Source organism: Squalius cephalus (assembly GCF_949319135.1).
Source record: "Squalius cephalus genome assembly, chromosome: 17".
Classification (NCBI taxonomy): domain Eukaryota; kingdom Metazoa; phylum Chordata; class Actinopteri; order Cypriniformes; family Leuciscidae; genus Squalius; species Squalius cephalus.
The window spans coordinates 4,205,069-4,231,610 of NC_137138.1; the positions used below are offsets into that span (position 1 = coordinate 4,205,069).

A 26,542-nucleotide genomic window follows, 5' to 3' on the forward strand; every position below is an offset into this window, starting at 1 on the left:
TGCGTGACGTGTGGACTCAATAAAACCTTATCTTGAGACAAATAAGCAAGCTGACATTCAGTACAATCTGTGTCTTTTATTTGGAATACATACAAATGTCATTTACGTCTTTTAGTTTGTCGAGATTTAAAGCGTAAATTTTTTTGAAGAATGCGAATGTGCTTACTAGGTAAGAACGAGCTGGGAAATAAAGCAAAATTACTGAGAAAAATTAGAAATAGTCCTCAGATGCCATGTGTCTAATTTATAGCAAAACATCCAGCATTAATTCAATCTCAATCAGATTCAATTAAAGTAGTTATTACGCCGCCATGTGCATGACATTAACCAACGTGGTTGAACGACCAATTTGCGGCAATAATGTTTTGGGAAACAGTCGAGATAGCCAGTTGATTTCTTCAAAGATGCATCGTACTATGGTAGTTAAGCGCCGAGTTACGTCGTTGAACGGGAAACACACCCCTGATACGCACTTCTCTTGCCAGATTGAAGCCACAATAGCAGTTTCGTTGAACTGTTCATTATTTCATCATCCACCAGTGATATTAATTTATATTTAATTCAGTGATTCCTCTTCGTACCACACTTTGAGAATCAGTGTTCTATAACATATCTGGGTGTGTGTTTTGTCTGGGTTGCGATGAGTGTTTAGAGACCATCCCATCTCTTCAGACTGGGCTGGTCTGTTCCCTTGAGGGAATTTCAGAGGCTTCTGGGACTAATGGCGTCGGCCTCATCAGTTTGCCACCTGGGTCCAGGTAACCCGGTGTAGGTCATTCGTACAAATTCATACGAGTTGGGCAACTCGTAAAATATGTACAATTTAGCAGAAAACTTACGAATTCGTTCGAGTGAGGTTGTATGAATTCGTACGAATTAGCCACTGTGCTGTGAGATCGGGTTGGGAGGGCAGAGGTGGATCTATTCACGACGAGCGAGAATGACATGATGAGCGGGATTCCTCATGGAGAGTGGAGGCTTTACCCTTGGTCTGTATGGATGATTTTGGACCGCTTCCGGAGGGCCAACGCTATCTCACAAACGCTATTTGTACGAGTGAAGTCGTATGAATTCGTACGAATTAGCCACCTTGAGAATTCATATGAATTGCTGTAAGATCGGATTGGGAGGGCAGAGGTGGATCTATATTTTATGCATTTTGGCAGATGCTTTTATCCAAAGCGACTTACATTGCATTTCAAGGTACACAATTACATTCTTATCAGTGCTTGTTTTCCCTGCTAATCTAACCCATGAGCTTGGCGTCGCAAGCGCCAACGCTACTGTTTGAGCTACAGGAAAGCCAGACTTTACCTAACGCTGGTTCTGAAGGCTCTCTCTTTACCCCCGTTCAAGCCCTTGGCATCTATCGCTGTTAAGGAGCTCTCTTTCAAAACTGCTTTGCTTCTTGCCCTTGCTTAAGCTAAGCACATAGAAGATTTACATGCGTTCTTGGTGAAAAATCTCGCGAGAACCAGGGGGCGGGGCTTTGACGTCATACCAGCACCACTCTATACTTTAATTTCAGACAAAACATATAACAAAGAAATGTTCGAATTCGAAATTCAGTTTTGACCTTACATTCTGCTTTCCTGTAAATTATGCAACAATCTGACACACAGACCTGGAGTTTAAGTTAAATGCCTGTATCTCTGAATTGCAAACAATTCCGTTGTCTCTAATTTGCACACATTCACACGTTTAATCGATGTCTGATTAAAGCAATAAACCCTCATCAATATTCTTTCAGCTTCTTTCTGAACTGAATTGAAGGATTGATAATTGTGAAGATTATGAATTGTGTTTTCATTTTATTTAACAAATGCAAAAAGAGCAACATAAAAATCAATTGTTTGAATTGTTTCTAAACAGTTGTTTGAGGAAAACATTTAAAGCTGGTTAACTGAGAGTGATTGTAAGTGTGATGATCATCTGCTAAATGAGCAACAACGACCACAATTCACTCCTTCAGTCAGTGAAGCTCCCACAGCCGTTCATGAGAGTTTAAATGCTGGGAATATTCCCATCTTCCCACAGGAGAAGAAGCAAGCAGGAGGAATTACTCCAGGAGAAACTACTGACATACTATTGTAAAGATGGAGATTAAGGAAGAACCCTGCAGAATAAAAGATGAAGATACAGAGGAACAAATAGGTTGGTGTTTTCTTTCATTCTCTTTAATGACTGATGAGGAACATTAAGATAAAAAAATCGACATATAACAATAACATCCTAAACTAGATACTAGTAGACTCAGTAGTAAACTGGATTTTGCTCATTTTGGGCTTCCTGATTTTGTTTCTAATTTGCCCGTCTTCAATTGAACCGTGGCATTTTAATGTTGATTTTAGACCCGATGGAAGTGAATGAAGACAAACAGCATTTCACAAATGAAGATGGAAACATAATTTCACAGACTGAAAAGAATTTCACACAGAAACAAGCTGGAAAAACTGGAGTCGAAGGATCTTTCACTTGCTCTGAGTGTGGAAAGAGTTACAGACAGAAAAAAAGCCTTAATAGACACATGAGAATTCACACTGGAGAAAGACCGTTCTCATGCTCTCAGTGTGGAAAGAGTTTCACATCCAAACAAATTCTCAGAGAACATCTGCACACTCACTCTGGAGTGAGATCATTCAGCTGTGATCAGTGTGAGAAAACGTATGTTGTGGCATCACACTTAAGCAGACACCTTAAAGTTCATGCTGGTGTAAAGCCTCATGTTTGTTCTTTTTGTAGAAAGAGTTTTTCACTATTGCAAAGTTTAAAAGATCATGAGCGTCTTCATACTGGTGTGAGACCTTATGTTTGCTCTCACTGTGGGAAGACCTGCACTACATCGAGTGACTTGAAAAAACACCAGAGAGTTCATACTGGAGAGAAACCGTACAAGTGCTCTTCATGTGGAAAGAGTTTCAACCAAGTATCTAATCTAAAGACTCATGAGAAAAAGCATTAAGCTGAAGATCTCTAAATGAACATTTTCAACAAGCACAAATAAAGGTGAATTATTGTATTGCTTTTATTCTCCCTCTTCTTTTGAAGCAGATTCTGTGTCTCATCATCAGGATAAATCAGTGTTTCTGTATAAAGTGAACATTTACAATTCCACAGATTTGACTCTAGATGGCGGCAGATATCATGAATCCAGATCTCTTTTCATGCTGATTCAGGATCAGATCTTTTGAGAGCTGAAATCCAACCATACAACAAACTACAACTGTAGAAAAATGAGCATAAAACAACCTTTACACACGCTGAAACTAACTCAGCAGCATTAGTGAGGTCAAAATTGATTTAAATAAATGTTTTTTTATATGCAATCCAATATGCAGCACAACTGAATACTGTTAATTAATAGTAATTGAACTGGTGTTTAAATAGATCAAGTAAACAATGAGTGAATTTGAAATTTCTTCCAGTATTCCTTATCTCCAGGCATATCAATAATAGGGAAGCATCTAAACTTCAGGCTCTGGTCAGTTTAGTTCTCAACAGTCCTATAAGCTTGTTTTCAAATCATCAGTATCAGAAACATTTCCTTTCTCCTTGGTGGTCATTTTAAGTTTAAATAGTCATAACCAAAAATGCTCTTATGGCAAATCATCTGTCACCAATAAATGTTATTTCTAGAATAATATTTTAATGTTTTATTGTAACATATATTATCCCAAATCGAACACATGTGGCGAGATGAATAGTGTTTGTTTAATATCAGCCAAGAGAACAGATAAATATCTTAATCTATAGGGTTAGATCGTTTAATATGGTTTCTGCCAGTAGAGGCTCTCGAGCAACTGTACATTTGAAATGTATGTGGGAGGAAAATATGGAAATAATATTCAGGTATGTACAGATGCATCAAAAATAAATAAAAGAGTGGGGTTGCATATGCAATCCCTGAATTAAAACTGATTAAGGCTAATAGAATTAGTGATGATCTTGCTGTGTATACAGCTGACTTAAAGGTGCTCTAAGCGATGTCACGCGTTTTTAGGCCAAATTTTTTTTGTCACATACAGCAAACATCTCCTCACTATCCGCTAGCTGCCTGTCCCCTGAACACACTGTAAAAAAACACGGTCTCTGTAGACAGCCCAGGCTCCACAAACGGCAACAAAAACAAACTGGCCCAGCCTGGACCACGAAACATAACAAACAGTGTTCCAGCCAATCACAGACAAGAATGATGTGGGGGGTTAGTGCGCGGATGAGGAGGGGGGAGGGTCGAGCTAGCCTCCGTTTTGTTTGACAATACTTCGAACGTCAACAAGAAGTGACGTCACCCAACATCGCTTAGAGCACCTTTAATTGCTATAAGGTTGGCTTTATTATGGGTGGAGGAGTATGGATCGGAAGGTGTAGTGATATGGTCTGATTCAAGTTCAGGTTTACTAAGTATAAAGAATCTGCACTCTGAATCCAGGCAAGATATTGTTTATGATATAGTGCATTTAGTGAATAGATTGATAAAGTGAGGAATCAACATTGTCTTGGGTTGGGTCCCAGTCCATGTAGGAGTAATGGGATTAGGGGTATATGGAAGTATTTATGGGACAATGAAAGCACAGGCAGACATCTATATAAAATTCAAAAGAATGTTGGATGGAGCAGGAACAGTAGAAGCAAATGGTTATACAGGACTGAACAGCACATTAGTAATGAGAAAACATGCTGATGGTAACTGTGAATGTGGTAATCAAGAAACCACAGAACATGTTATAGAACATTGTCCTAAATACAATCAGGAACGACAAACACAGAACACTTAGCGGAAGTAAAGATCAAATTTAATGTTATCGATATATTGCAAAGAAATTCTGGGGAACAATGTTTTAGATGTATTTTTTAGTACTTGAAAGGAACAGGATTATTCCATAGAATTTAGCGATGTGGAATTCAGACCCACACTCCTATTCAGAAGGAGGCGGTAATGCACCTAAGAGCTGTGTGCCAACCGCCTAAGAAGAAGAAGAAGAGACGCTCGAGTAACCGAAGCAATGACACACATCTGAGTCTAGGAGAAGAAGGGAACATAAACAGCATCATTGACTGCTCTTGCTGTTTTTCAGACTGTGAGTACATTCATTTTATCATTTATTCGGAGAAATCTAAATCCAAACGAATAAGTTAATTTAGTGAATCACTCAGAAATGAATCGACTGATGTTGTTCATTACGCTGGTGAAACTGTCACTGTTTTTTCACATTGCAATTTGTGAAGATTATTATTCGTGTTTTAATTTTATTTAATGAAAAAAAAAGTATGTAAAATTATTTACATGCATTAAAAATATACCATGTAAGAGCAACATAAAAATCAGCCAGAGGAGTTGAATTGTTTCTAAACAGATGTTTGATCAAAACACTTAAAGCTGAATAATTGCGAGTGATTGTAAGTGTGATGATCATCTGCTAAATGAGCAACAACGACCACAATTCACTCCTTCAGTCAGTGAAGCTCCCACAGCCATTCATGAGAGTTTAAATGCTGGGGAATATTCCCATCTTCCCACAGGAGAAGAAGAAGCAAGCAGGAGGAATTACTCCAGGAGAAACTACTGACATACTATTGTAAAGATGGAGATTGAGGAAGAACCCTGCAGAATAAAAGATGAAGATACAGAGGAACAAATAGGTTGGTGTTTTCCTTCATTCTCTTTAATGACTGATGAGGAACATTAAGATAAAAATTGACATATAACAGTAACATCTAAAACTAGACACTAGTAGACTCCGTAGTAAACTACAGGGTGGGCCATTTATATGGATACACCGTAATAACATGGGAATGGTTGGTGATATTCTTCTATCCGATCCGACTTCTAAATGGCCACCATGGTCACCACCCATCTTGAGGAGTTTGCCCCCTCACATATACTAATGTGCCACAAACAGGACTTTAATATCACCAACCATTCCCATGTTATTACGGTGTATCCATATAAATGGCCCACCCTGTAGATTTTGCTCATGTGGGCCTTCCTGATTTTGTTTTTAATTTGTCCGTCTTCAATTGAGCAATTCAAATTTAATGTTGATTTTAGACCTGATGGAAGTGAATGAAGACAAACAGCATTTCAGAAATAAAGATGGAAACATAATTTCACAGACTGAAAAGAATTTCGCACAGAAACCAGCTGGAAAAACTGGAGTCGAAGGATCTTTCACCTGCTCTGAGTGTGGAAAGAGTTTCATGCGCAAAGGAAACCTAAATCAGCACATGAGAGTTCACACTGGAGAAAGGCCGTTCACATGCACTCAGTGTGGAAAGAGTTTCAGTACAAAAAGAGTTTTGAAAGATCATCTACGCTCTCACTCTGGAGTGAGATCATTCAGCTGTGATCAGTGTGAGAAAACATTTGTTTTTGGATCAGGCTTAAGAACACACATCAAAACTCATGCTGCTGTGAAGCCTCACTTTTGTTCTTTTTGTGAAAAGAGTTTTTCACTATTGCAAAGTTTAAAAGATCATGAGCGCGTTCATACTGGTGTGAGACCTTATGTGTGCTCTGAATGTGGACAGACCTGCACTACATCGAGTGACTTGAAAAAACACCAGAGAGTTCACACTGGAGAGAAACCGTACAAGTGCTCTTCATGTGGAAAGGGTTTTGCTTTGTCAGGAAACCTGAAAACACATGAGAGAATTCATACTGGAGAGAAGCCTTATGAGTGCTCACACTGTGGAAAGAGTTTTGCTCTGTCAGAAACCCTGAAAGCTCATGAGAGAATTCATACTGGAGAGAAACCGTACAAGTGCTCTTCATGTGGAAAGAGTTTCACCCAATTATCTAATCTAAAGACTCATGAGAAAAAGCATTAAGCTGAAGGTCTCTAAATGAACATTTTCAACAAGTGAATTATTCTATTGCTTTTATTCTCCCTCTTCGTTTGAAGCAGATTCTGTGTCTCATCATCAGGATAAATCAGTGTTTCTGTATAAAGTGAACATTTACAATTCCACAGATTTGACTCTAGATGGCGGCATTTGTTTTCGTTCTCAGTCATTTCAAGGTTTCATGGATGAAGAGTCGGCTCTTAATCTACGTTTGCCAACTTCTGGAAAGGATAAAAAGGGACTCTAAGCATATGTTATTTCAGTGTCTACAGTTAACTATGTGTACAAAAGATCTAGAAAAGGTTCTCAGACATAAACACATTTGGGTCATTCGTGTCAAAATGGCCTGTAACTCATATTAAAAAACATCTTAATATCATTATAGATTAACTTTTCTTTTGGGTTCTTAATTTTTAAGGCCCAATAGGATTACTTTCCAGAGATATAGTGATCTCAATGTGACTGGTGGTACACATGTTCAATGGACGCACATTTTCTGAAGAACAAATAATGATGAAACTAGAAATACATCTAGTTTTTAACTTTCATGTCTGACTGCCATAAATACTATTTTTCTAAAGTTTGTGTGCCTGTAACTCTAAAAGTATCTATATACTCATTCTTAATAAACTTCTCTTTTCTTCATTTTAAAGGCCCTATATGGTTCAATCCCATAGTGTTGTTCTTGAAGGATAACTGGTCAATTTAAATAAACTTTATGGAGGGAAAAACACACACATCACTCTATTCTGTTGGACCGGAACATTTTTATTTCGCACATTTCCATCTATGGAAAGCGGGTCACATATATGTAAGCAGTTTGAGCACACACCTATTACAGACATTAACATGCCACTTGCTCTCATATGGTACAGTATATCATTATAATAACAGAACGCATGAACACAGACTTATTTTCTCTTGTGTTGCATTTACTTGCCAAACATGAAACTCTGTAATTTCTCTAGTTTTGTCACTGGTTTAGTTATAACATCTGACATCATTTCTTCTTGTGGGGTAATACTCAATTGTCACTTTACTAAAGTTTACAATAACTGATGATCCAGTTGATTTCATTGCAGAGTTTGTCCACAGCAAGAATAAAGACATGATTTAATACCATGTCCACTGATGATGATTAGCAAATAAAAGCTCTTTTCAAAGTATTTGCATTAAATTCATTGCATTACAAGAACATTTATTTTCCTACGTTTTCCTTTATTTTCCTGTTTTGTTTTGTTTTTAAATGTACAATCCAATATGTAACATAACTGAATATCATGAAGTAGTGTTTAAATAGATCAAGTAAACAATGAGTGAATTTGAAAGTTCTTTCCGTATTTCTTAACTCCAGGCATATCAATAATAGGGAAGCATCTAAACTTCAGATTGTTTTCAAATCATCAGCATCAAAAACATTTCCTGAGCGGCTATTTTAAGTTTAAATATAGGTCTTTCCAAAAATGCTCTATTATGATATCAGCTATGTAACAAATAAATAATATTTCAAAAATAATATTTTAATGTTTTATTATTACATTTATTATTCCAAATCAAACACATGTGGTGAGATAAAGTGTTTGTATAATATCAGCCAAGATAAATATCTTAATCTATGAAGGTTATATAGTTTAATATGGTTTCCGCCAGTAGAGGCGCTTGAGCAACCGAAGCAATGACACACATCCGAGTCTAGGAGAAGAAGAGAAGTGAGCGAGGGAAGGGAACATAAACACGAGAAGTGGAACACAGCCGTTCATTCTGCTCTAAATCTGCTGTTTTTCAGACTGTGAGTACATTCATATTACCATTTATAAGGTGAAATATAATCCAAACGAGTTCATTTAGAGAATCACTCAGAAATGAAGCGACTGATGTTGTTCATTACGCTCGTGAAACGTAAACTCGTTACTGACTGTTTTTTTTTTCACATTCCAATTTGTAAAGATCATGATTTGTGTTTTCATTTTATTTAATGAGCAAATTAATCATGGTAAACGGAGTTTTAGATGAAAGAGCAACGTAAAAATAAACTAGAGAAGTCGAATTGTTTCTAAACAGTTGTTTGATCAAATTCAAAACACTTTAAGCTGAATATTTATTAAGCGAATTTAATTTAGTGATTGTAAGTGTGATGATCATCTGCTAAATGCTGGGGAATATTCCCATCTTCCCACAGGAGAAGAAGCAGCAAGCAGGAGGAATTACTCCAGGAGAAACTACGGACATACTATTGTAAAGATGGAGATTAAGGAAGAATCCTGCAGAATAAAAGATGAAGATACAGAGGAACAAATAGGTTGGTGTTTTCCTTCATTCTTTTAAAGTTCCCCTATTATGCTATTTTAAAGGCTCCTTATTGAGTCTCTTACATGTTTACATGCATCAAAGGTAAAAAAACTCTTTTATTTTCTCATAATATGCATTGCACATCATCACCACATTTTTCGATTATTCCCAAACGACTCGTCCGATGATTAAGTCTCTCTAAATCCCTCCTTTCCGCAATCTACTCTGCTCTGATTGGTCAGATGGCCCAGTCTGTTGTGATTGGTCTACCTCTTAGAGCGCGTATCGGAAAAGAAACGCACATTACCATAACTGAACTTCAGCTCCGGAGGCTTCCTAAATCTCAGTGATTGTACACACTGTAAAGACAGTAACAATGGCATTGATTTTACCATATCAATCCGAGCGCAAGTCTGATGATGAAACATTGGAAGAACTAGTCATTCAACCCGAACCTCAATCGCAAGGATGTCTATTTTAGAACACTTGATGAATGTCTTATCAAAATAACAAAATATGTTACAGTGACAATAAAAGAACTGAAATCAAATGCGTTTCTGATTTGTTTATGTTTCTGTCAGCTGCATAACAATACAGTTTGCTTTCTCACATCACTAGCTTTAAATATGTAACTTCGCTGCATAACGCATGCATGAAAGCGAACTAATGGATATAAAGATAGATTCAAGGAATCATGCCGAGTCGACTCACATCCAGTTTTTCCATATCGACCATTTTAGGCGTCGGCCATTTTTAATTTTGTACCAAATTGCTGTATTTTATGAACGTATCGCTACGAAACTTGGTATGGGTCATCAGTATGATGCTCTGAAGGAGCCTGAGAAGTTTCGAACCAGCGCCACCTAGTGGTAAAATAATTTTTTCAAATGCTTAACTCTGGTTGTGGTTGACTTATTTTCATGGGAGTCATCTTATTAGGTTCCTGAATCCTTGCCAAGTCCAACGATACCAAACATGCTAGGTTTCGCCTTACGGTTTGTGTAGGGTTGTGATTTAGCGCTTAAAAAACATTTATCAATATCGTCGAAACCGTTAGACTGATCGAGACGAAACTACTGTAGAAAGTTTGGAAACATAGGTCGTTGGCTATATGCTAATGCCCAAATGTCAAAGTATTAATAGTAAGTGGCAAGAAAATTCAAACAAAGTCAGGTGTGGGTCATTTTTTTTTATACATATAAATGTCTATAACTCCAAAACAAAATTAGTTATTTTCACCAAATGACCAAATTGACACACACATTGATTGACAGGCTCACTCTGAGGACACAAAAAAATAGTGGGATTGTGCCTCTTGTTGGCACTATAATAGAACAAAATATGAAATTGCCATTGACTTCAATACAGTATTGTGATATAAGATGCTATACTTTATGAACGCATTAGTGTATCATTACGAAACTCTGTATGAGTCATCAGCACCATGCCTTGAAGGTACTCAAAAAGTTTCGGGGCAGCGCCACCTTGTGGTAAAAAAGTTGTAACAAAATTTCCAGAAATGCTAATAACTTTTGAATAAATTTGACACTGGTCTTAAAGGTATAGCGGAGGATTTTCTTTTTCCGGGTGGATCATCAAGACTATTGGTCCTCCTAAGTGTCAATCATTCCGGTGATATGTTTACGTAAGGCCGTCGTACGTGCTCGTGCACACGATTCACACGATGCGTGCGCTCAAAACACAGGTTGGGCTTCCCACTGATGCCTCAGTCGCGAAGTTTCTTGACAGGTAAAGTTTGGCATGCTATTTGGAGAAATCCATTTAAAATCACTGCTAGTAAAAGTTAATGTAAGCTATGATTAGCTCGTGCATGCTCTCTCGTGCACACGTTTAATAGGCGTTCCCTCTCGGGAGCAGGTAGAGTGTTGCGCATGTGCATTTTTTCAAAAAGTGGAGAGGGCGGTTCTTTTCTAAAATTCAGGAAAATCCTCCGCTATACCTTTAATAGATTCCTTGGGTTATGCCGAAAACATAGATACCAATATTGCTAAAGTCAGCCAAACTTCCTGTCCGCCATCTTTATTTTCTTTTAAAACCTACTTTTTCGAACTTCTAGACCTTTCGTTCGATTTTCACCATAATCGAATCGTATCATCTCCAGACCATGCTGACAAAAAGTTATGGATTTTGTGTCGATAGACGAAACCATTTTCATATAGGCTACCGCAGCAGCAAAGTTGAGGCATGATGCCAAAATAACTATTCAGGCTTTATCTCTGCAGTGCCTTGACATTGTATGTTTCATTGTCACCTCACTCTGACCACACCACATCAATTTTGTAACTGCGCCACCTATTGGTCAAAAGTGACAAACCATTAAGTCATATTATTAGTGACTGTATATATGATTTTTTTTCACCCATTTTTCCTAAAATCATCTTAAAATGTCTGTAATTGTTCATTGTTGCAGTTGGCCTGACACTCCCAGACATGTTGGCATGGTTTGTTGTCGTCTTTGCGCTTGCCCCCGATATATTCATTTTATTATTAATAAGGTGAAATATAAATCCAAACCAATAAACGAATCTGTTCATTTAGTGAATCACTCAGAAATTAATCGAGATGAACCGACTGATGTTGTTTACTACTCTTGTGTAATGTAAACTTTTTACTGACTTTTTTCACATTATAGTTTGTGAAGATTATGATTTGTGTTTTCATTTTATTTAATGAACAAATTAATCATGGTAAACAGAGTTTTTAATACATGTGAATCATATCTGATGCAAGGGCAACATAAAAATCAACTAGAGAAGTCTAATTGTTTCTAAACAGTTGTTTGATAAACATTTTAAGATGAATATTATTCAGAGAATATAATTTAGTGATTGTAAGTGTGATGATCATCTGCTAAATGCTGGGAAATATTCCCATCTTCCCACAGGAGAAGAAGAAGCAAGCAGGAGGAATTACTCCAGGAGAAACTACGGACTTACTATTGTAAAGATAGAGTTTGAGGAAGAACCCTGCAGAATAAAAGATGAAGATACAGAGGAACAAATAGGTTGGTGTTTTCCTTCATTCTCTTTAATGACTGATGACGAACATTAAGATGAAAATCACATATATATTTTACTTACATTTAAAAAACGTAACTCCCGTGTGTATTTCTGTGAGTGTCTGTGAAGAGCGTAAAATGTTTCTATTTACAATTGTTTTGCAGCGTTGAGTGTTGTAGCCAATCACAGACATGTTTGCTGAGCATGTGAATGCAATGGCCAATCAGAGGCGTCTAAGTTAGTCAGAAATTAGGACTCCGCTCAATAGTCCTCATTCACAGCAGTGCAGCGACGGGTATGAAAGCAAGGCTGCTAGGGAAAGACTTGCCGTGTTTTCAAAGGCGTCTGCTGTAAGAAGCTGAATAAAGCTCTAAGATCACTTATAATTTTTTCTACAACTCATATTGTCATAAAGATATTTTTGCAGTGTTTCGTCAGCAGAACAATCGAAAAACACATGAAATAACAGTACAACACACTGAAGAGATGAATGTCTATCCCTCACAACCTCGCTTTCATTCCGTTATAATTAAATCAAAGATGGCGCTGCTGTGAATAAGGTCAATATGCCAGAGTTTGTGCAGCGTGAGCTCTGCATGCAAAATCCTTTCGTTATAACCAACAAAGTATAAACACTATGAAATTAAGAGATTCATTGTGTGATATAGCCTAGACAGATGTTCTGACTATAATGGCTGTTTTCACTCAGTCAGAGAGATTGTGCTGCAGCTAAGCTGAAGTTTCAACTTCACTGTTTATAAAAGGGAGTGTCTTTAGTTTTAGTTTTTATAATTAACCCATTTATCATTTTAATTTTATTCAAAATATAAATGGGTTAATTATAACTTTACTTGCATGTAACATTTTTATGTATATAAAATTACTTTTGTCAATTTAATTTGATGCGAACACTAAAATGGTGACTTTGAAAATAATTAACTAATTTAATTAATTTACTGGTATCAGTACTGACTCCTAAAATTTTGGTATCATATTTTATTTTCTAACTTATTTCTTGTTTCTAATTTGTCCTTCTTTATTTGAACTATGGGAATTCATTTTAGATCCTATGGATGTGAAACATGAGTTTCGAAGACCTCATTTCACAAATGAAGATGGAAACACAGTCATTTTACAGACTGAAAAGAATTTAACGCAGAAAAGTGCTGGAAAAACTGGAGTCAAAGGATCTTTAACCTGCTCTGAGTGTGGAAAGAGTTTCATAAATCGATCAAACCTTAAGAAACACATGAGAATTCACACTGGAGAAAAACCGTTCACATGCACTCAGTGTGGAAAGAGTTTCGGGTGCAAAAGTACTCTTGAAGATCATCAGCGCCGTCACTCTGGAGTGAGATCATTCAGCTGTGATCAGTGTAATAAAACATTTGTTTTTGAACAAAACTTAAGAAGACACCTTAAAGTTCATGCTGCTGTGAAGCCTCACTTTTGTTCTGTATGTGGAAAGAGTTTTTCACGACTGGAAAATTTAAAAGAGCATGAACGTTTTCATACTGGTGTGAGACCTTATATGTGCTTTGACTGTGGGAAGAGCTTCACTACATCCAGCCACTTAAAAACACACCAGAGAATTCATACTGGAGAGAAACCGTACAAGTGCTCACACTGTGGAAAGAGTTTCACGCTGTCAGGAAACCTGAAAGATCATGAGAGAATTCATACTGGAGAGAAGCCGCACCAGTGCTCTTCATGTGGGAAGAGTTTCACCCAATCATCTAATCTACAGAATCATAAGAAAAAGCATTGCCTGACGTTGCCTAAATGAGCAAAAGTACATGTTCAGAATTAGTTTCATTAATCAAAGAGGGTATTTTTTTTAAATCAGTAATGAAGTTTGATCATTTGTCAAATTACATTTTTGCAGGGTCAGTAATAGTTCATGAATCTAGTGTTGCTTTAAAATACTGTGATTTATGCAGAGAGTTCAATTATTTTCATTAATTGGGTTTGAGCACAAATAGAAATGATGCATTGAGAACATATTGAAAAGACTTTCTTACATTTTAAGAAATGTTCTGTACATTTTGAGACAAAGAGAAATAAAAAGGAACAGAACTTGTGTGACTTAATGAGTAAATGTACTCACAATCAAGGGGTTAAACATCGTGCAACATTTACCAAGTGTGTATTAATAAATCATACTTTATATTTGCAGTTATGTATTCAACAGGTGCTTTTATCCAAAGAGACTTGCATTGCATTAAAGGTTACCATGATATCAGTTCATGCATTTGCTGGGATTCAAACCAATGACATTGGCTTTGCTAGTGTCATATTCTACTGTTTGAGCTACAAGAAGACTAATAAACCTAAAACTGCACCATATGTATTTCAATTCATAAGCAGACATTAACAATGGAAGTTGGTTATGAAAATGAAATGCACATGTGTTTGTGGCAAAGCAGCATCTAGTGGTAAATATATTGACTTTTATCATTGGTCAATGATTAAGTAAACACTTGTCATTTTATTGATTCTCCATCTTATTGTAAGGGTGGATTTCCTATGGTGGTTCACGCTGCAGGATTGCTGAACGTCTAAAGAAACGTTACCAGAATGATGATGTAAAACTGGGCATTTCTTGTGTATTACCACCAACTGCTACTTATACCAACAATGTAGAAAAAGCTCAGACATAATAGCAAAATATGCGAGAGAGTGTTGCTAGTGTGTGACTATATTGTATTGCAATAGGTACTGAATCAAAACTAGTTAGAACATCATTTGTAATTGGAAGGGTTTGATGACAATATCTGGTTGAAATAGTTACAAAATAGATGAATGAGATGATAAAATCATATACCTGGACAAGGGAATATTATTGTCATGATGAAATTATATATTGGGTTATAATTTTGCCTTTATGACATGTTGGAGTGTGGTTCTCAATTTCATCAGCACAGCATAATTTTATTTACATAATTTTACATTTACATAAATTTACATATTTATTTATTTACTCATTTGAACATGTAACCCAACCCCACACATAAATCTAACCATTTGTGTATTAGGCTATATGATATTGTAGCGCACAGACTCTTTATAATTGTTGTGAAATTACTGTTTTAATTTGCACCGGCAGTTATAGGGTTAATGTGGGAGTTCAAAAGGCTGGGGAGAGAGAAACGAGCGAGTGCGTTAGGCTGGTGCATGTATTTTTGCGTTCCGATTAAAAGTTCAGAAACGGAGCCTTGCTCGTCTGTCGTTCTTCACACGTTACATTGGCGGCAAAAGTGGGATGTCGGAGCGTGAATAGCAACGCGTCCTGCGCAATCTGAGCAGTCTCGTGGAGGAAACACACCCGGCAGGGACGCGGGAAGTGGGAAGTTCAGCAGCACCCCCTGTTTTCACAGAATTGTAAATGCAACGCATATGTTTGTTCATTAACATTTATTAATTTTTAGCATTTAGTCATTTATTTGTAATAAACACTTTAAGTGGGCTATTTAAAAATTGTTATTTATATGTTAAATTATGTTTTTAAAACATACGAGCAGAAGGTTACGTAATAGGCTATTGTGTGTGCGTCGAAAGAATTTGTCCACAGCTGCTCAAAAAAACAAACAAAAAAAACAGTCAAAAACCCCACTGTCAGTGTTTTGTAAGGTTAGCACTAGGCAGTTTTTTTGTGTTCATTTCTAAATTTATATTACCGGTTTAATATCAGACAATATTTTCACACCTTTAAGGTGTGGCGGATAAATACAACAAAATAAAATTATACAACCGGCATAAAAACTGGGGTAGCCTATAATAATAAACGTGAATCAAATGTGTTGGCCTACTCGCAATTTTATTAGCAGCGTCCTTGTAACATCGCGCCTAAAGACAACCGAGAAATGCCCCCAAAAAGAAGAAAAAAAGCACCATAAAGCTGTCACAAAGAACCGGCAAAATGAATGATTATGAATATGTAAAATATAGCAGGAGACATTTTATTTGTTTACTAATAAACCAGTTATTTTTTATGTCAGTGTCGGCTGGAAAGATGAAGTTGACTATGCTGACTCGATCGCGATCTTCGCAGTATGAACGCACCAGAGAGAAATGCACATTTCATACGGATTAGGCTACATAAACAGAGAGCAGTCTGTTTTCTTTCGTTTTGAATTGTTCTGTTTAAATGTAGACATTTCAAGCTTTCTATAATAATATGCTGAGTTTCGGTTAATTTATGAGACCAGCTCCAGTTCACCCGCCGGCGCCTCCGTGTCGTGATTATCTAATTTCTAATATATGCACTTCTTATTTATTAAATCCAGACAATTGGTTGATGAAACATTGATTAAAATTAAGATACAATTAATACAAAACGAAATTAAATTTAAAGACAGGCTTTGTGCTTTCTGTTTGAGATCTCTGTGGAAGTTTTAAAGCAGTCTTTTCAGAGCGCTCATGTCTGTAACTGAGAACTGTTCCTTCTGTAACATTGCTTTTTTTTTTTTTTTTTTTTTGTGAAATAAATTTCTAAATAAATGCGACTTAGTCCAGTGCGACTTAGGCTATGTTTTTTCTTCTTCATTGCGCATTTTTTGACTGATATATACTCCAGAGCGACTTATAAAATACGGTAGCCTTCTAGCCTAAGTTATTATTTTTGTGCAGCCCTACATTTGGTGAATTGGTAAATGTCCCATAAAGTCCCATCCTTTAAAGCAGCAGGGGTTGGGAACCCCTGCTTTAAAGGATTAATTTTTGTCCCGTTGACCGGTCCCCCCGGTAAATAAATAAAAAATAAAAAAATAAATCAGCACCCCCAAACTAAAACCTCTTCCCGCGCCCCTGCACTCCCGTGCTGGGAGAGAGAGAAGTGGCTGGAGCCAGTGCACGAACCACCCGACCGCGATCGAATCCGTGAGGACGATTCGCGAGAGATCCGTGCGAGTTGTAAGTGAGCCAGGATATGGATGATGTCTTGCGGTTGCTTGGTTTGAGGACTGCGCGTGCACAGAGGCGTCACCAGGTTTTTGCAAAGTTTTGAGTGACAACTTTGATGTCAAAATGCATACAGGTTGGCAGGTCTGACTCTGCTATTTGAAGAACTGTACATTTTGAGACGTGATTAATAAAAAGGAACAAAACTAATGTGATTTAAATGTGTAATAATTTACATTAAAACAAAGGGTTCAAATGTCTGGTAATAAATCATCCTTTAAAACTAAAACTGCACCACATTTAGTTTTAAGCCTAGTGCAGTTTAAAACTGTTTATATTTAAACAGGCATTTACAATAGGAGAGATGAAGTTCGTGTAAAAATACTTCATTATTTACTTCATTATATACTGGTGTTTATGATTTATTTATTTAAGTATTCCTATGATGTAAAATCCATATAGCCCATAAATGTACTGTAAAAATGAAAATTAACATTTCAAAAGTATATTTTACATTACATTATAGTATAGGAAAATTACAACCCTTTTGTCCTAATTTCTTCACTTGCAAGAACTAAACCCTTGAGCTTTTATTTTGGAGAAAACACAGGATCCCCATGCTGATCGCGTGAGCAAAGTGTGCACTTTTCTTTAAATTACGCAGCACAAACAGAATGCCTATATAGGATACTTAATTCAAGTCTTGTGCTGTTTCATAAGGGAACAAAGCCATATCACGATTTCGATTTTAGTTCGTTGGCAAAATATAACGCTAGAGACCTTTATGTTAGGCTATAAATTTTACATCTCTTGAAAATTAATTAATTACAAAACAAGTACATATTCTCTGGAAGCCGGGCTAAATGAGTAAACTCTGTTGCTGCATTCCTGCCATGTCTGGACACACAAATCTCATCTGATTACTTGCAATTAATAGTGCAGACAGTACGCCTGAAAATATCTGATATGAGATCTGATTGCTTGTTTTTAGGGAAACCTTCATATCTCTGATTTGCAAACTATTCCATTGTTTTCATTGTCATTCACACTTTTAATCAATGTCTGATTTACTTTAATGGTCAGTAAAGTTGAATCATATCATTATAAATCATGTTACAGCGGTTGAGAAAAGAGAAGGGCAATGCTTGATCAAACTGTCTCCAGATTCAAACTTCACAACTAATTTGAAATTATGCATTTCAGAAATGTACATGTATAAACCACACAGTTAGCTAATAATGTGTTTATTTAAAGCAGAAACAATGAGATCGTTGAAGTAATGTGAACATATTGTAAACAAATGATGTCTTCATAGAGGCTGGATCCAAACTGGAGCTGACGTACTCTAGTTACTTCAGGATGGGCATCCCGAAACAATACAGAAAAGCAGTTGGAAAATACTTAGCTTTGGGCAATGAGCAACTTTGGGCAATGATTTTTCTCATGAGTCCGTAGAGTAGATAATTGTGTGAATCTCTTCCCACATGAAGAACAATGATACGGTTTCTCTCCAGTATGAACTCTCTCATGATCTTTCAGGCTTCCTGACTGAGAGAAACTCTTTCCACAGTGTGAACACTTGTACGGTTTCTCTCCAGTATGAATTCTCTGGTGTCTTTTTAACTCTGTGTTTGTAGTAAAGCTCTGCCCACAGTAGGAGCACATATAAGGTCTCACACCAGTATGAATATGCTCATGAGCTTTTAAATACTTCAGGAGTGCAAAACCCTTTCCACAGAAAGAACAAATGTGAGGCTTCACAGCAGTGTGAACTTTAAGGTGTGATTTTAAATATGATTCCACAACAAATGTTTTCTCACACTGATCACAGCTGAATGATCTCACTCCAGAGTGACGGCGCAGATGATCATAGAGAGCCCTTTTCTGTGTGAAACTCTTTCCACATTGAGTGCATGTGAACGGGTTTTCCCCAGTGTGAATTCTCATGTGTTTATTAAGGTCTGATTTGTGCACGTAAAACAGTCCACACTCAGAGCAGGTGAAAAATCCTTTGTCTCCAGATTTTCCAGCTTGTTTCTGCGTGAAATTCTCTTCAGTCTTTGAAACGACTGCATTTCCATCTTCATTTTTGAAATGATGAGATTCTTGAAACAGATGCTGTTTATCTTCATTTTTGTATATCGGTTCTCCATCTTCATTTTTGAAATGATGCTGTTTGTCGTCATTCACTTCCATCGAGTCTAAAATCAACATTAAATTCCCAAAAATCAGGAGAAACAAACATAAAAAACATAAACATAAAGTTCATTCTTAATTTAGCACAAATCACAAATCTACTATTATTTCGGTTTAGATGCATAGTTATATCCTCCCGTGAACCAGACACTTTTTTGAGTGAATTTTATTTATTTTTTTTATTTATTTTTTAGTTATTTAGGCGTTTTCTTGTGATTTGCTGGAGGCTGTGATTTGTTCACCTCCACACCTGGTCCAGATATAAGGGCCGTCCCAAACACTCAACCTTTGCCATTATTGTGCCATCGTGTGAGATTGTGAACCTCTTCGCTATTGCTTCATATTGTCGTAGTTTTGTCTAGTCTAAGTTTGTCGTACCAGAGAGATTGTGAGTGACTATTTGAGATTTTTGATAATTCTTGTTAACTTGACCCATGCCTGATTGACTATGATTTGGTTTCTGATTTTGGATGGTTTGCTATGAACCTGTGTGTGTATATATATATATATATATATATATATATATATATATATATACAGTGCAATGCATAAGTGAATACACCCATGCTAAAGTTGACTAAAAAGAGGAATAAAAAATCATATTTTGGCATGGTTTTATTTCAGTTAGCCTAAAAGCTAGTTTGATTTGCATTGAGAGATGATCTTATGGAAAGTACCCCATGCCAATCTCTAGGTATGGTGAAGGCTATGTGATGATGTGGGGCTATTTTAATTCCAAAGGCCAAGGGAACTTTATCAGGATGCATAGTATCCTAAAAATTTTTTTAAAAAAATACTTACAAATAAAAATCTGCCTGCCTCTATGGGAATTTAACATAGGGGTGTACTCACTTATGAACCATGTATTTTAAGGAAGAACATTTATTTATTTACGATACATTATTCATTCACAAAGAAAATTGGTGTCCTTAAAGGTTGGATTTTTCCTAATTTTTTAAATTAAGGCATTAAGTTCAATTTCCAAAATATGATTTTTTATTCCTCTTTTTAGTCAACTTTAGCATGGGTGTATTCACTTATGCATTGCACTGTATATATATATATATATATATATATCTCACGTAATTATTCTAATTTATAATTTTTGCCTAATTAAGGGATGTGGGGGGTTTGACGCCATTTTATTTTGTATATATCTTTTCACACTGTTTTTGGATTAGGGAGGAAGCTAAGTTTATTTTTCTTTAATTTTATTTTAGAAAAATAAGGTTGTTAAAAAGATTGTTTTGTTTGTTATTTTGGCCCTGACGCTAAACCCTCGTTGAAAATAATAAAACTCTTTATTATTCTGCATCTCTTTCTTTTCCTTTTACAGATGATTCATAGCGGTCGTAACAATTACATTTTTTGGAGTATAAGAAACTAATAAATAAAAATAAAAATGTATTCATATTTTATGCTGTGTCCTCATCAGGACTCAGTTAATAAGAAAATAAACTGGCATGATAAGACAGGCCTGCCCCCAACTTAAGATTTTTCTAGTCGACTAGTAGTTGTTCATTTAAGCCATCGACTTAGTCGACTAATCACACATTTATAATAATTTAATTTCTTAAATATATACTGAGGAAAATACCAAACCATAAAAAGCATTTAATATAGACGTAATATATGGTCTATTCCGTGCTCATGCACACATATAAAGAATATAAAAATGAGAACATAAAAAATAGCAAGAAAACATCTAAATTATTTAATAAAGTAGTTTTTTCTGTGTTTTCAGCTGCAAAGATGAAGCTATTGATGCTGACTTGTCATCTTCGCCTACAGAGAGAAATGCAACTTTCATACAGATTACATAATCAAAGAGTATTTCTTTTCGATTTGAATTGAAAAATTTCTATAGTTATATTTTTATGAAAGATATAACAATGATTTGATGCACTATTTTACTTTATGATATTTGTGTGTAAAATTGCCATAAATGTGTAGTCCCATTCTATACAATGTATTTAATTTTAATATTAATGTGTTCTTGTGGCAACATGTAATGAAAAAAGAAGTGTAATAATGGAAATAATAACTTGGCAACATTTTCATAAGAATATATGATATGCAATTTCTTTCCCTATTCAGTCGTCGTGTCTCCCCAAAATGCCTGTTAAACATGCTGTAAGTCCTGGTCAGTGTTGTGTTTAACTCATTACAAGTAACTTGAGTTACGTAATCAGATTACTTTTTCAGGTAACTAGTAAAGTAACGCATTACTTTTTCAATTTACAACAAAATATCCAAGTTACTTTTTTAAATAAGTAACTAGTTACTTTTTCACATTTATTGACTGACAGCTCTCCTGTCCTCGTGTTGAGAGAAATAAAGTGAGGAGGTGTTGTGCGCAAACATTATGGTTATTTAAGTTCTAGACTAAACATGAACGTGCATTTACTCATCTCACTTGCACAAAAACATTCACTATTCCTAAAAACGAGTATAAACAGTAAAATGCAATCTCAAAAATGTATAATTAACTATATTAAACTACACACAATATACTTTATGTATATAATCTCACTTTATTAACTAATGTATTTGCAATGATCTAATTCAACCATACTAACAAGCAAAACTGACTTTAGATTAGATTTAGAAATAAGAGTGTTGAACTTCCTTCTCCTGTATCCTTTTGATCTTTATTGCAGATTGGCAGCAGCTGAAAGGTTTGTTTGAGCTGCTTCTTCAACCGTACAGGCGTACATATGCATTTCCTTCAGCCTGAGGCTTATTCATTTCACTTTTAGTGTGAAAGGGCCTTGACATTTGCCAAAAATAGTGCTAAACTAGTAATAGTAAAAAACTTTTTTGGTTGTTATTAAAAAACAAACAAGTAGGCCCAGCTGAGGTGTGAAAAATTAATGGAAAAATAACATACCATTACTTTTCATAAAAAGTAAGTAAATAATGCAATTAGTTACTTTTTTTGGGAGTAATGCAATATTGTAATGCATTACTTTTAAAAGTAACTTCCCCCAACACTGGTCCTGGTGTCTATACAGAGAACATGTATGAAATCAGTGCCCTGTTTCATAACAGAGTTTATTTACGACAAACAATTTGAAAATTACTCAGATTTAGATAAGAGTGCTAAATTTGATTCAGTTTTAATGGTGAAACCTCCAAACATTTGGTATCTCTAAAAAGCCCTGAATGTGCTCTTTACAGGACTGTGACATGAATGAAGATTTTATAGAATTTCGCTAAAATATAATGTCCTCTACAGAGGATAAAGTCTATGCCTGGGTCTCCGGAGGATATGTCAGTTTTCATCTTAATGTTCCTCATCAGTCATTAAAGAGAATGAAGGAAAACACCAACCTATTTGTTCCTCTGTATCTTCATCTTTTATTCTGCAGGGTTCTTCCTTAATCTCCATCTTTACAATAGTATGTCCGTAGTTTCTCCTGGAGTAATTCCTCCTGCTGGCTTCTTCTTCTCCTGTGGGAAGATGGGAATATTCCCCAGCATTTAAACTCTCATGAACGGCTGTGGGAGCTTCACTGACTGAAGGAGTGAATTGTGGTCGTTGTTGCTCATTTAGCAGATGATCATCACACTTACAATCACTCGCAATTATCCAGCTTTAAGTGTTTTCCTCAAACAACTGTTTAGAAACAATTTAATGCATTAAAAACATGCATTAAAAACGGTTTACCAGGTTTCATTTGTTCATTAAATAAAACGAAAACACAACTCAAATTTTAATGTGAAAAACCAGCTAGTAACGAGTTTACGCTTCACTAGCGTAATGAACAACATCAGTCGGGTTCATTTGGATTAATTTCTGAGTGATTCAATAAATTAACAGACTCGTTTAGTTGTTTGGATTTAGATTTCTCCTAATAAATAGTGATGGCAATTTCAAAACACTGCTTCGAAACCTTTACAAATCTTTTGTTCCGAATCAATGCATGTATCAAACTGAGAAACAAATGAACAAGTGTCTGTGGTTTTACCTGATCTCTGGTCAGTTTTATGCATTTGTAGACGTTTTAATTAGTATAATTAAAATTAATAATGGTAGTTAATAGCATAATTAACTGAGCCATTCATAGAATTAACAAAACAAACCCTGACAATTGATAAATATCAACTAAAAATCTTATTAGATGATTAGATAATTGCATTTGAAAGATTTTTATCTCAATTAAAAAATTGCATTCGATTTGTAAAAAAGGGTTTTTAAAGCATGTTTGGTCCGGGTTTTTGTTGCATTTACACTGTTCTGACCACTAGGGGTCACCGTTGAGACGGGTGTCGGATAGTTTCGAAGCCTCGATACAATACGGCACATTTGCTTTAACTCAGTGTTCTACTACGAGGTCTCGATCTGCCCACCACTACTATTAAATGATAAAATAAACGTACTCACAGTCTGGAAACAGCAGATTTAGAGCAGAATGAACGGCTGTGTTCCACTTCTCATGTTTATGTTCCCTTCCCTCGCTTATGGAGGTAGATTTGTGTCTTTATTATTCAATCAAAAAAAAGGTTGCTTCAATCAAAAAATATATTTTCAATCAAAAAAACCCGTTTCAATCAAAGAAAAAAAGTGTTTGAATGCAAAAATATATTTGAGACTCAAAAAAATGCATTTGAACACTATTTTTTTTTGCTTGAAAATGTTTTTTTTGATAGAAGTGAAGGTTTTTTTGTTTGAAGCAACTTTTTTGATTGAAGTATTGTTGTTTTGTGTTTGGGCCATATTATGGGTAGGACATTTGTGTCTTTATAATTCAATCAAAAAAGAAGTTGCTTCAAACAAACAAAACATATTTTCAATAAAAAAATCACTTCAATCAAAAAATAAACCTTTTCAATCATAGAAAAAATGTTTTTGAATGCAAAAAAATATTTGAGATTCAAAAAATTGCACTTGAACACTTTTTTTTTGATTGAAAATGTTTTCTTTGATTGAAGTAATCTTTTTTGTGTTTGGACCATGTTATGGGTAGGACATTTGTGTCTTAATTATTCAATCCCAAAAAAGTTGCTTCAATCAAAAAAAAAACATTTTCAATCAAAAAAAAATAATTTCAATCAAAGAAAAAACTGTTTAAATGCAAAAAAAAAAAAAATCATTTGAAGTGTTTTTTTTTTATTGAACTTTCTTTTTTTTTGAATGAAGTGAAAAAAGTTTTGAAGTCGTTTTTTTTTTAAATCATTTTGACACAAACGTACCGCAGTGGGGGCGGGTGCTTCCCCATTGGTCAGACATGCTTGAGTGACAAGTGTCTACACCAACGACGTCTTTCTGACAAGCAAGTCATGGTCGCCACTCGCCAGCGAGCCAGGAAGCAGTGGTGGAGTTGTTGGTAAGTAGATAAAACCGTATTAAAATGATTGGTGTCACGTTATTAGCCTACTCTGTTTGATATTTCGATTAAACATACAGCTTGCTAACTTAGCTCACGTTGACTAATTTGTGTGATGGTGTTAGATATCTGACGCCTCATATTGTCAGGCAGGCTAGCAGGGTGCGCTAACGGCTAATTGAATTGTTTATTTCACTTAAGTAACGTTACAGAGGCTTGCTATGTGCTTGTGCTATATTGTGTTATAATACGTAACGTCATTAGTGGTCAAACAACAGTCCACAGGCCAACTGTTGCCCACAGCGCTGCCTGTTTAGCAGCAACAGGTCATGCAGAGCCTGAGTCTATCTTCTCACACAGCCCACAGGATTACAGCTATTTGACCGTCCCGCTCTCTCTCTCGCTCACGGGTAGTGGTCTCCCCACCATCACAGTCAAATGCTCGCAGACACAGAGGCAGATGCTGTTATTTTGAGAGCGGGGCTTACATATGCCGTCCCGTACGGAAAATAATGTTGCATACCACCGGTAACATGAATATATATTCCGTTGCTCGGTGCGCAAACTAGCTGTGTCAGGCATTATTTATAAGTAGCCTAATGTCCTGCACAACTCCACATGGAAAACTGGCAGTTCAATGAAGTGATGCTTATTGTCTGACATAGTGTACAAGTAGTTACTAGCTTAAAGTATTGTGCCAATAATGATCCTTATTTAAGTTAGCAAGCTGTATGTTTAATCGAAATATCAAACAGAGTAGGCTAATAACGTGACACCAATCATTTTAATACGGTTTTATCTACTTACCAACAACTCCACCACTGCTTCCTGGCTCGCTGGCGAGTGGCGACCATGACTTGCTTGTCAGAAAGACGTCGTTGGTGTAGACACTTGTCACTCAAGCATGTCTGACCAATGGAGAAGCACCCGCCCCCACTGCGGTACGTTTGTGTCAAAATGATTTAAAAAAAAAACGACTTCAAAACTTTTTTCACTTCATTCAAAAAAAAAGAAAGTTCAATAAAAAAAAAACACTTCAAATGATTTTTTTTTTTTTTGCATTTAAACAGTTTTTTCTTTGATTGAAATTATTTTTTTTTGATTGAAAATGTTTTTTTTTGATTGAAGCAACTTTTTTGGGATTGAATAATTAAGACACAAATGTCCTACCCATAACATGGTCCAAACACAAAAAAGATTACTTCAATCAAAGAAAACATTTTCAATCAAAAAAAAAGTGTTCAAGTGCAATTTTTTGAATCTCAAATATTTTTTTGCATTCAAAAACATTTTTTCTATGATTGAAAAGGTTTATTTTTTGATTGAAGTGATTTTTTTATTGAAAATATGTTTTGTTTGTTTGAAGCAACTTCTTTTTTGATTGAATTATAAAGACACAAATGTCCTACCCATAATATGGCCCAAACACAAAACAACAATACTTCAATCAAAAAAGTTGCTTCAAACAAAAAAACCTTCACTTCTATCAAAAAAAACATTTTCAAGCAAAAAAAAATAGTGTTCAAATGCATTTTTTTGAGTCTCAAATATATTTTTGCATTCAAACACTTTTTTTCTTTGATTGAAACGGGTTTTTTTGATTGAAAATATATTTTTTGATTGAAGCAACCTTTTTTTTGATTGAATAATAAAGACACAAATCTACCTCCATACTCGCTCACTTCTCTTCTTCTCCTAGACTCGGGTGTGTGTCATTGCTTCGGTTGCTCGAGCGTCTCTACTGGCGGAAACCATTTTAAGACATCTAACGTTCATTGATTAAATACAAGATTTAAATCACTGTGTTTATCAGACTGTGATTTTATTTTTATTGGGAGAAATCTAAATCAGAAAACTTACACTAAGCTGTTTTAAGGTGACCTAATCTTCATATAATTTAATAACTCTCTCACATGTTTTATTAATGAAACTTGTACCATCTAACTTTAATATAAAGCCAAGATT

At 35.6% G+C, this 26,542-nt stretch overlaps 2 protein-coding genes and 1 long non-coding RNA gene across 8 annotated transcripts in view; 1 reads left to right on the top strand and 2 right to left on the bottom strand.

Moving 5' to 3' along the window:
* The window catches only part of LOC307144911 (uncharacterized protein), a 38,869-nt gene extending 23,512 nt beyond the window's left edge, over positions 1–15,357 (top strand). Inside the window, exons 1-5 of one of the 4 annotated variants that reach the window (XM_079847643.1) lie at positions 4,963–5,078; positions 5,521–5,640; positions 9,023–9,142; positions 12,038–12,157; positions 13,217–15,357. In XM_079847643.1, coding sequence (XP_079703769.1) covers positions 5,583–5,640; positions 9,023–9,142; positions 12,038–12,157; positions 13,217–13,938 — 1,020 coding nt within the window. In that variant the 5' untranslated portion in view covers positions 4,963–5,078; positions 5,521–5,582 and the 3' untranslated portion in view covers positions 13,939–15,357. Of the gene's footprint in view, positions 1–2,037; positions 2,155–2,351; positions 3,132–4,962; positions 5,079–5,520; positions 5,641–9,022; positions 9,143–12,037; positions 12,158–13,216 lie in introns of those variants that run through there. The other 3 variants (XM_079847642.1, XM_079847644.1, XR_013818850.1) reach the window with 3 other exon arrangements.
* LOC307144912 (uncharacterized protein) overlaps positions 1–26,542 on the bottom strand; it is a 137,677-nt gene that overhangs the window by 74,076 nt on the left and 37,059 nt on the right. The gene's annotated exons all lie outside the window — the stretch shown is intronic.
* LOC307144931 lies at positions 17,459–26,280 on the bottom strand. Of its 2 annotated transcripts, XR_013818854.1 has the most exons (4): positions 26,252–26,280; positions 23,635–23,704; positions 22,581–22,700; positions 17,459–19,252 (listed from the first exon to the last, which is right to left on the bottom strand). It is a non-coding gene; the product is annotated as an uncharacterized lncRNA (long non-coding RNA). The 2 variants fall into 2 exon arrangements; XR_013818855.1 differs by lacking the exon at positions 26,252–26,280 and having other exon boundaries at positions 18,114–19,252; positions 23,635–25,513.